This window comes from Nicotiana tabacum, chromosome 1 (genome assembly GCF_000715075.1).
Source record: "Nicotiana tabacum cultivar K326 chromosome 1, ASM71507v2, whole genome shotgun sequence".
NCBI classification, from domain to species: domain Eukaryota; kingdom Viridiplantae; phylum Streptophyta; class Magnoliopsida; order Solanales; family Solanaceae; genus Nicotiana; species Nicotiana tabacum.
In genome coordinates this window covers 212,214,126-212,225,788 of record NC_134080.1, presented here as the reverse complement: position 1 = coordinate 212,225,788, position 11,663 = coordinate 212,214,126, and the positions used below count along the sequence as shown (strand labels likewise).

At 33.7% G+C, this 11,663-nt stretch overlaps 1 protein-coding gene across 1 annotated transcript; it reads left to right on the top strand.

Annotated features, from left to right (window-relative positions):
* Nucleotides 1-489: 489 nt before the first annotated feature.
* On the top strand, nucleotides 490-6,558 carry LOC107795340 (expansin-B3). The gene is made up of 4 exons (XM_016617965.2): nucleotides 490-834; nucleotides 1,296-1,596; nucleotides 3,325-3,454; nucleotides 5,838-6,558. Exons 1-4 carry the CDS (start codon nucleotides 654-656, stop codon nucleotides 6,030-6,032), a joined length of 807 nt encoding a protein of 268 aa, XP_016473451.1. The 5' UTR covers nucleotides 490-653; the 3' UTR covers nucleotides 6,033-6,558.
* Nucleotides 6,559-11,663: the final 5,105 nt, after the last annotated feature.

The window sequence follows — 11,663 nt, the reverse complement described above, 5'->3', positions numbered from 1 at the left end:
GATAATGAATGGTAAAGATTGTGCTAAAATGATAAGTAATATTTATACTTAACTAGAGATTTAGAATTTGAGTACTTGAGATGGAATGTTTCTTGGTAGGGAACACTTTACCTCTAAAATTAAACTTTTTGATATGAATCCTAAATAATCGAGTTCCAAAACAAATACCGGACCGAACCAAAAGTAAAAAAGAACAAGAATAACGGTATTTGAAAAAGAAGAACAAGAATAACGGTAGAATAATCCATTCGTGTCGAATGACCAATATGCCCCTAAGCACTGACAGTTAAAATAATAACACTTAACGGAAAGAGCTACTCCTATTTTGCTGTTTTAACGCCTTAACTGTCGCTGGCCCCCTCTATAAAGTAGTGGCACTATCGTGAATAAAATAATATCAATAGGGTCACATGGACCTCTAAAGTTCCATTAACCTTTATTCTTTAATTTCTTACCTTATAAAAATAGGACTAAGTCTAAGAAAATATTGTCGGTAAACACAGTCCACCTTCTTCCTTCTTCCTTTCTTTCTCGGTATCTCCGCAGGCTGACAAACTGAAGTATATAGGCAATAGAGAGTTCAAGCTAGAAGCCCGAACTCGTAAGCTATAAATTCTAACTTCGTCAAGTGGTGTGTACATTCCACTTGCATTATGGATTCTAGTAATTGCCCAAGATGTCATTATGCCAGTTTTGGTTGTGTCGTGGCGGTGGTTGTGATTTTTTGCACCGTCGGCATTGCTTCAGCCGGCAGTCTACAACGTGTTAAAGACCCACATTGGCACATTGCCTCAGCCACTTGGTATGGCAGTCCCAACGGTGATGGTAGTACCGGTAAATTTTCTAGTCCTAATCATGTTCGCACTCACTTCTATTTATTAATGTTAATTACATAATTATGACATGCTTTTATAGATGTAGAGCGGTAGAGGCAGATAGGCCTAGTTCATTAAGTTCAACTGAACCAACACTTTTGACACAAAATGTATAATTATGCATAAAAATTACTAAAATTTTAATAAAATACTAAAATTTGAACTCTAGAATGCAATGGTTTCAGTGGCAAGAACTTATAAATTGAACTTATTAAGTTTCGATTCTGAATTCGTTTATACCTAGACGTGCATTACAAGTTTACAACTGGAGAAACGGGCCAACAACTAAATTGGATAGATATCGAAGATTCATATAGCGACCCCAATTAGTTTGAAATTGAGACGACGTAACAGTTATTATAATTAGTTGGTTTAATATCCTAATTATTTACTACTTGTTAATGATGGAATTTTGTGTAGGTGGGGCATGTGGGTACGGATCCATGGTGGACGTGAAGCCGTTCAGGGCGAGAGTAGGGGCCGTGAGTTCGATTTTATTCAAGAATGGCGAAGGTTGTGGTGCGTGTTACAAGGTAAAATGCTTGGACAAATCCATTTGCAATAAAAGGGCCGCGACAGTTATTATTACAGATGAATCTCCAGCATTGACCAAAGGGCGAGTTCACTTTGACCTTAGTGGCTCGGCCTTTGGTCGCATGGCTGTTAAAGGAAATAGCGGCAATCTGCGCAACCGTGGTAAAATCTCCATCATTTACCGTCGGTAAGTTTCATAAGAGCAGTAAATGGAGTTTTTCTTGAGTAGTATAATAAAACAAGTCTGTTATATTTCAGTTTTGTCAGTTTGTGTTAGTGGTTGATTAATTAATTAATGAACAAGGTACACCGTACAATTATAATTTAAAAGTTTTTGAGAAAATAGTTTACTGTTATAGGAGTTCTATTTTAGGTGACAAGGACAACACTGAGTTCAGTGACTGTGATGGAGTTATACTAATTAATTTCACTCTTTTATTAATTTTAAAAACATTTATTATTACTACTCTTTTTTGTTTTAATGAAGGTATTTAATTGAACGTAAAATTTTAAAAAGAAATACTTTTGCAACACTCAAAAATACTTTAAACTGTTGGTCTAAAACATACTAAGTACATCATATTTTTATATCATTAAGTATAAAAATATGTTATTTTTTAAATAATAAAGAATGAAAGAGTGTGGTATGTGCAATCGAATAATATATACCAATTTGCTTTGGGCACGCCCATTAAGAAAATACTAAATTTTATACTAAAATACTCAGTATGACTAAACTACCCTTAATTAAATATTTAATGTGAGGAGTAAGAAAACTTTTTAGGGATATGTACATAAGGGTAATTTTGTAAAAACAAATTGAATTCTTTCTTGATTATATAAATGAACACTTATTTTGGACCAAAATAAAAAAGAAAATTGGTCACTTATTATGGACCGAAGGGAGTACATATATAAATGTACTTGATTAGATAGTGGTTCATTAGTTGCACGTATTCTACTCCCTCTAGTCCATTTAAGTTGTCATATTTCTCTTTTACATGTTCTTTAAAAAATTATATTAATTAGAGAGGTTTTTGACGACTATACCTTTATTAAAACTCTTCACTTTTAAGGGGTCGTTTGGTATGCGATATAAGAATGTATAGTGCTGGCATAAAAATTTAATACCACCTTAATACTTTGTTTGGTTAGTAAACTTGGTATAAGTTATCTTGGGATTAAAATTAGTACTGGAATAACTTATACTTTGTAGATGGTGGGGTAATTAGTGTCGGGATAACTTATACATTCTTCTTAGAAATTATGCAATTGTCATTTTTAATACAATATACCAAACGGTAAATAAAAATAATACCAAAATAACTAATCCCAACATAACTTATCTCGGCATAAGCCGTATTCAAACCAAAGGACCCCTAAGTTTCTTATGCTATGAAATTAATGTTTTTTGCTTTCAAGAATATTTAATACTAAAGGCAAAATGGAAAAAAGGCAATTAATTATGCTTTGATTTTCTAAAAGTGACCTATTTTGGACCAGATATATTTAGTAACTAGGACAACCAATATAGGCCGGAGGGAGAGATACCATGTCATAATTTCTTAAGCTGGTGAATTATGTTTTTCTGGTGCACGCCTCCCTGATTTTTTAGTCCTTTTATGGTCAAAAGCTTCACTGGTTTCTTCCTCGGTTTGCATATAATAGAGTCTGACTACTGACCCACTTTTTGTTTGACCAAATTTATTTCTCTTTTGTGATTCCTGTAACTACCTTCCCTTTTTGGGGGCATTAAAAAAGGTAGGTACTACAAGTTTAAACTCAATATTTCTTCTATTTCATTTTATTCGGTACTATTTTTTTATTAGTCAATTTAAAAATGAACGACCTAGTTATATATTTGAAATAGTCAATTATATGTTGGTTGCTAAGAGTTTTGAATTTGTGGGTGTAGGACTCCGTGCGTGTATCCTGGAAAGAACATTGCCTTTCATGTAAATGCAGGCTCAACAGCTTATTGGCTGTCTCTGTTGGTAGAATTTGAGGATGGAGATGGCGATATTGGATCCATGCATATTAGAGAGGTACATATGTTAACTTTATTATCCTAGTTTTCCTAAAACCAACACCATAATTTTATATGTATTAGTTTTGCCTTAGTCAGGGGCAGTGCGATGCACATAGTGTTCCGTCTTTGCATAGAGCTCGGGGAAGGGACGCACCCTAAAAGGGTGCGATGTAGATAATCTATCTGATACAAGCATAATGGATTGCTTCCCGCTTGATAACATATAGGTCACACAGAGACAATTTTATCATTGCATCAAGGCTCCCCCTTCCTAATTTTGCCTTGAAACTCAAAAACAACGTCTTAAAAGAGTTTAAATTGCACAATCAGGCAACTTAAGGTAACTGTTACTCTCTCTGGTCCACAATATATAAGTGAACTTTTGACCTTTGGTCGAAAATAAATATTCTTTTTATATAATTAAGAAGGAATATTTTTGAAAAAATTTGAAATTATTTACATATCACAATGTGTCGAGTTAATAATATGGAAATTATAATTAACGGTAATTTAGTCAAAATACATTCTTTCTTTTAGGAGTTAGTATTTTCTTAAGCGATGTGCCAAAGGTCAAAAAGTCACTTGTAATGGACCGGAGGAAGTAGCAGCTTCATTTAATAAGCATTAATTTATAATCTATAATAACTTTAAGTAACCTAATTACAATAATGATGTAAAAATTAACTTCTATATTCAATCAATGTAAAAGAAAGTTTTCACAAGGTCTCCTCTCCGCACTTTTATGATTATAAAAATGACTAGCAGTTCTCTATACACTGCCTTACAAGACTCATTACAATTTACAAGAAATCAAACACATTTTGATGTAGACAAATCCGAGTAATTGGGATATCTTAGAAGACTGTTATAACCACGTGGTGTGCCACAATGTTAATCTTTTTCAAGTGTTCATATGAAAGATTCACTTGGCCAACTTTGACACTATCTCTACTATACACCACATAATTGTTTATAGAATATAATATCTTCTTTTTGGTATGCCAAGTTTGGCCATCTTGGCTTGTTTGTCAAAGCACCTTCTCCACATGCTTTTATCTCTTTTTTCCTACAATCCACACTAGTGCACAAGTTCAACATATAGGAAAGTGACTTAAACCTTTCCAGCCAACCATATAGTGCAAAATCGCTTCTTTCCTCATTTTTCCTATCAAGGATAGTGGCTTTTCTTGCACTAGAGAGAAGAACAATGGTAGATTTTGTGGGCAGCCTGGTACACAAAGTATCCTACATTTAAATAGGATTTGGGGAAGGGCAGCGTGCAGAGGGGTGTGATATAGGCAGCTTAGTTTAATGCAAATATTAGTGACTATTTCTACAACTTGAATCCTAATGCAAATTTGGTGCACTTACTAAAAAAAAAAAAATCCTCTAGTATAATTTCTCGGTATTTGACTAAATTATTTATTTTCTTAAATGAATAAGTGATGACTATATGCCTTGTGGAGTAGTGAGGGTGAAATCGAAGAAAAAACTAATGCATTCTTGATTTTCAAAAGTGACAAATATTTTAGACCAAATTAAATTTGACCGACGAAAGTGATAGATTAAAAGCCTATTTGGATTGGTTTGTTTTAAGTACTTTTAAGCCAAAAATTACTTTTAAGTCATTTTGTAGTGTTTGTATAAAGTAAAAAAGTACTTTTAAACACTTTTTAAGCTAAAATGACAAAAACAAACAAAAAACTGAAATTCCTAACTTATGACTTAAAAATTATTTAGGCTTAAAAGTCAAACCCATCCAAACAGGCTCTAAACTGGCCCGATGGCAGTATGTGTTGAAGTCTATTTAATTAAATAACGAAGAATTAATCTAAAATAGCTGGCCACTTAACCACAAAACACAGCCAGTAGATGTTTTATCGAGTATAATATATTTATAGTAATTGTTAGGGATGGTAAAATGGTTCAAAGAAAATAGTTAACCACCCATATTATCCATTAAAAAATAGGTTAAATAATGAACTTTTTAAAAACGTGTCAAATATGGATAAAAACCATATTATCCATTTAGAAAATGGATAACCAATGAGTAACCAATGGATAATCAATGAGTCTAACTTTTACATTTGTAAAAACCTCAAATTGAGGGTTCCTTAAGTTAGGGAGACTAAGAATTCTCCCAAAAGTGACATATACAAGAAGTCATGGATAATATGGGTAACCCATATTATCCGCAGGTTAACCTGTTTTTTTATCCGTATTAAATATGGGTCGGGTCGGATAATTGATCTATTTTTTCATTACCCGTTTTTGATTCGAACCATATCCGACCCGCCCGTTTGCCACTCCTAATAATTGTGTATAATTATGTATACTGATTCGAAAAAGTAGGCTATTTGTGCAAAAATCCCTTAATTAATAAGTCGTTGATTTTACAGGCAAGGTCCAATCAATGGTTAAAGATGACACACCTATGGGGAGCAAATTGGTGCATTATTGGTGGACCATTACAAGGACCATTTTCGGTGAAGTTAACAACATTGTCAAAAAGAAGAACACTCTCAGCAAGAGATGTTATTCCTAGCAAATGGTCTCCCAAAGCCACTTACACTTCTCGACTTAATTTCTCTTAAGTAGCACAAAAATTCAGAAGAACTAATTAAAATACTAAAAAACCCGTAACAATAACGCATATTGAAGTGTGCATAAGCTGGTTTGAACACCATGATTATAAAAAATAACATCTGCTGAAGTAGCTCGATTTGTCGATTGGATTTTTTAAAGGAAAATTTAGCCTTTGGATCAGTATAATAATAAATATCCGAGGCTTATTCCTTTTTTTTTTAAACCCTTTTATTTTGGTCTTTTATTGTTGATGCAACTTTCTTTTTTCTCTTAATATTTTGTAGGCTGCATGTAAGGGTTGTTAATAGTAGCCCTCTCCAAAGGAGAGTGAGCCCTTTATGTTTTTTAATTCCTTTTTTTTTTTTGGTTAAAAGTATTTTTTATGTTTTTTTTTTTAAATTTGGATTTGTGAGTAGTGCAAGGTCTTTCTGTGGTTTTAACTGAGGGAGGACCAATAATATGTATATTTAATGTGTTATTGCTTGTATGAAAACATAAAATGAAGTGTAATGAATGATGTGGGAACTTTCTTTCTTTTGGGAAATTTTCTGTTTCGTACTATACATTATGTCTGTTGAATTCAATCTAACTTATACATACTAACAGTAAAAGGAGATTTTATATTATCAGTATATTTAAATCTGTTGTAGCAGGTAATCCACTTTAATTTTTGGCAATTGTTTTTTAAGTTACTTGATATGGTTAAATATTTATACACTGTTAGTGTAAGTCCAACATTTGAAATATGTGAGTTCCTACAACGATACAACAGCAACAACGTTTCAGTAAAATTTTACGAGTGGGGTTTAAAGAGGATAATATGTACGTAGACCTTACCCGTACTCCAAGGAGATAGAGAGACTATTTTTGAAACACCCTCGGCTCATGAGTTTCTACAACGATCTTAAGTTAATATGTTATAATATTTGGACTAACCGAGTAGGTTTCGAGGTAAACATTATAATTATGTTTAATTAATTTCTTAGCTCAAATATAAAATTTGAGCATACTATAAATCTACCCTGATGGTCAGCAAATAGGACTTAAACATCTTTTTAAATTACTTTTCTTCACATCGTTAAGCTAGAGAGAAAGTTCAATTTTACTGCAGTGTCTGATTGATTACTTGTGAATTGTGACATTGTGATTTGTAATAAAGGGAATTAAAGAAGAACCAGGGAGGTCAAGTATGGGGGTTTTAGGCCTTCATTGCTTTTTACAATGTTGAATTTAAGAAAATGTCTTTTTTAAATCTCTTACTTGTAAAAGATAGATCTCTCATGTGTAAATAACTTTAGCATCTCTGCTGAAGTTTTTGAAAAGCTTATCCAGGACAAAAAAACTTCAGCTTATTTAGTGCTGAAGTTTTTATAAATGAACTAAATAACTTCAGCATCTTCTGCTGAAATTTTTGAAAAAGCTTAATGACAAAACTAATGAATCCAGGACAAAAAACTTCAGCTTATTTAGTGCAATTACAAACAAAAACTTTAGCAAATAGAGAACAAAACTTCAGCTACTATGCTTAAGTTCAACAATTACAAACAAAAACTTCAGCACACTTGCTACTTCAGGCCCGTCTACTAAAATGCTGAAGTTTTGCGTGATTGTCTTTGCTACTTCAGCCCCATATGCTGAAGTTACGCAAAAAAGCAGGTACGCTTGCAATTTTTTTCTAAAGCGGGCACAAGTTAAAAGGTGACCCAAAAAGCGGGTATAGATGCAAATCCCCCTCAAGTATGTGCTATGGTGACGGAGGCGAAAGTCCTCCTCCATCACCAGAATCCTTAATCAGATGTCTTGAGTTTGAGTCCTTAGTACGAAGTCGTCTTTGATAACATTTTATGTCAAAATGGTAAGTTTCTAGTGTGAATGCAAATTATTTGGGTCCCCAAAGCAGATACGTGTCACTAAAGTACAGCCCGGTACACGAAGTATTCCGCGCTCATGCAGAGTCCGGGAAAGGATCGCATCCCAATGGGGTATAATGTAGGTAGTCTACCCTAATACAAATATTAATAGTTGATTCCACAACTTGAATCCGTGATTTATAGATCACACGAAAATAACTTTACCGTTATTAAAAAACTCCCCTTTGGACAAGGCAAGACCAAGGATGGCCAGTACTTATGAGGGCTTGACTATATCTTACGAAACAAAAATCTCATTCACATGTACAAGAGTTTAGAACTAGTTTGAGTCTGGAGTCTGTAGTGGCGGATGTACATGGACACTTATAGGTGCTTGAGCACCCATTATTTTAAATCAAATTTAGTAAATTTTTATAGGTAATTTTAAAAATAGTTAAATAAATATAGAATGAATATCCACAATTAAATTTTTTTTCCTTTTCTTTTGGATTTTTATCGTCGCGCACCATCACTTTAAAATTCTGGATCCGCCAAGTCTTGACAGGCAGGATAATGTCCACACGTGGATGCGGTCCCAATTGCTATTCCTTTTTTTTTTTTTTTGGATCAAACTGACACAGAATAGTTTTGGCCATGTGAGGAGGCATGTGTTCAAATCCTCCCACATTAAAGGGGAAATCACACTCGTGACAGTATATATGTGATATGTCCCTTATTGAGTACATCTGTTCTTTATTTCTGGTAGTTTAATTTGATACAAAATATTTTAAAAAAATGATTTTTGAACTTATGAATTTAAGTATGTCATGTTTGTGTAACTATAAAATTTTTAAAATTTATAATCTTAAATATTTATATGAATATAAGAATTTCTCATTAAAAAAATTAAATTATGTTATTTTTTTAAAAACAGACAAATAAGAAAATTAAAAGTGCCAAATAAAGCGAAACAAAGGGAGTATTCTGTAGAATGGAGGTGGTATTCAATAAAAAGATTTTTTTTTTCAAAAGAAGATATCTCCGTTTTAGAAAGGTTTAACTTTTTGAAACATGATATTCTTTAAATAAAACGTTGTTGGTATTCTTAAATAAGAGAGAATCAGATCAGAAAAAAATGTTTACGAATGGTATAATTGAAGTTATACATGATTTATAAACAAGTGAATTGATTTGGTCCCAAAATAATAAATAAATAATAAATTAAACAAGAATATAAGACTTGAAGTTGAAAATTTAAGAGAGTAGATATTCTAATTCAGGGAGCAGAGCTTCCGGAGGCAGTAGTAACAATATTGATAAGTAAGAAGATAAAATATTAGTGAACTTTGAAAAGTGTATATTATGAGTTTGTCAGAAAGTCTTACTCTACTATGATTGTCGAACTCACTATTTATAGTTATTTTTAAGGAACAAAATCCTAGAATCAAGTCCCTTTTAAATGACAATTACGGGGGGCATTGAAGAATGTGTAATGATAGACAATGAATGACATAATTTCTATAACGGATTATGCACTTAAGCTATAAAATATTCTCCATTAAACGCTACCGGATGAAAGACATTTATTTTGTCTTTATGCATCATTCCATCATTCCCTTCGGGAACAAACGAGATTGCTGCCTTCGGATCTGATCGCCATTTGCCTTTCTTTCCATCTACCTTCGGCTCCACGTGCCGCATTATTATGACAAGTCTTAGTAATACTAATTTATTTTGCTAATTACAAGCGACTTGCACATACGAAATAGAAGGAACTAAAGTTAGACTTTGAGCTAGTTTGATGAATGCGAAGTATAGAATTTTGAAATCTTACACGACTTTAAGTGAAAATAATTCGGCATGCTATTTAAGGTTAAAATTTATTTATTTATTATAAGCATGGTCAAATGAGAATAGGCTGGGAGAAATATATCATAAACACTTTTCAAAAGCTTTGAAAGATTTTCCTACTCTAAATTTAGTGAGAGCTTATAGGAAACCAATCATATAAAAAAACATCTATCGTACACATATATTGATATAACTATTCAAACAAGAATTACACAACAACAACAACAACAACAACAACCCAGTATAATCCCACTTAGTGGGGTCTGGGGAGGGTAGTGTGTACGCAGACCTTACCCCTACCCTGAGGTAGAGAGGCTGTTTCCAAATAGACCCCCGGCATCCTTCCTTCCAAGAACTTCCCACCTTGCTCTTGGGGAGACTCGAACTCACAACCTCTTGGTTGGAAGTGGAGGAGCATACCATCAGAGCAACCCCTCTTGTCCTAGGTAAGCCTAACACATTGTGGAAAAATAAAATGAGAACATAAAAGCTAACAACTAATAGGAAATTTTAAATAAAGAATTAAGATACCGCTCGACATATATAATAATCACTCTCGAAATATGCATATCTCTCCCAAAATCCGAAATATCGTAAGTCACAAACTACAGAAAGAAAATAGTAATTCTATACTCCAGAGTCTAAATAAAGGAAATACAAGAAGTATTTAATATGGGGAAGAGGAGAAAGAGACTCCGAGGTCTGCGGACGTGATAGATATACCTTAAAGTCTCTACAGCTGTCTCGCCTCACTGATAATGTGGCTGATAAGCGGTACTTGTATTTGCACACGAAAAATATGTGCAGGGAAGGGTATGAGTGCACCAAAACGGTACCCAGTAAGTGCCAAGCCTAACCTTGTTCGAGTACTGACGAGATCAGGTCAGGGCCCTACTGGTGTATATTATATATATAATAAAATAAGACATAATGAAATATCGCTGTAAAACAAATACTGAAATTTAACAAGAATGATATCATAGAAAGTCAATAGCTCAGTATACAGAGATAACAACAGGGGAATCTCCCAGGATATCGTCATGTAGTCTCAAATATAAATATGCAAGGGGATATCCCGGAATACCGTTCCGTAGTCCCAAAGTAAATATGCAGAACAGGAGGGGAGGGTCTCCCGAAATACCGGTCCGTAGTCCCAAAATAAATATGCAGTGCGGGGGGATCTCCCTGAATACCGTTCGGTAGTCCCAAAGTAAATATGCAGCTCACACAGTAGAAACAGCAGCTACAACATGAAATCCTACAGTTTAGACTAAGTACAAGTCAAGGAAAAATAGGAATTTTACTAAACATGCTGCATAGAGTTCAGATAAGCAATTAAGGCAAGTAGGCATGCTATTCTAAGCTAAAAGGATACTACAGATGCTGATATGACTCAAATAAGAAGAAGAACAAGCTATTACTGAGTGAAAATCGGGGTTTTCCCAATAATTAGCCCGTGTACGTACTCGTCACCTCACGTATACGACACTCACATATCAAACAATATAAAATCCTAAGGGGAGTTTCCCCACACAAGGTTAGGCAAGCCACTTACCTAGAACCAAGCTCAAATTAATCTGTAATAATGCTTTTTCCACGAATATTCGGCTCTGGATGGCCCAAATCTAGCCAAATCAATTACATAACGTAAATATAGCTACAAGAAACTAATCTAGCTAATGAAATCAAAACTAAAGCAAGAAATTAGAAAAATACCCAAAAAGCCTCAACGGGCCCACGTCTCGAAATTGGGTAAAAGTCACAAATTATGAATACCCACTCACTCACGAGTCTAATTATACTAAATTTACTCAAATCTGATACCAAAATCTCGATCAAAATCCCAAAACTCGGCCTAAGAACTTTTCTCAACTTTTCCCCAATTTTCCAACTCAAATCCCTAATTTAATGAATAAAACAACTACGGATTAATGGAAT

Excerpts from the sequence above, each read along its gene's own strand:
- LOC107795340 (XM_016617965.2), top strand. The coding sequence starts at position 654 with ATGGATTCTAGTAATTGCCCAAGATGTCATTATGCCAGTTTTGGTTGT. Across the intron at positions 835-1,295 it reads CAACGGTGATGGTAGTACCG|GTGGGGCATGTGGGTACGGA; the intron begins GTAAATTTTCTA and ends AATTTTGTGTAG. Across the intron at positions 3,455-5,837 it reads GATCCATGCATATTAGAGAG|GCAAGGTCCAATCAATGGTT; the intron begins GTACATATGTTA and ends TTGATTTTACAG.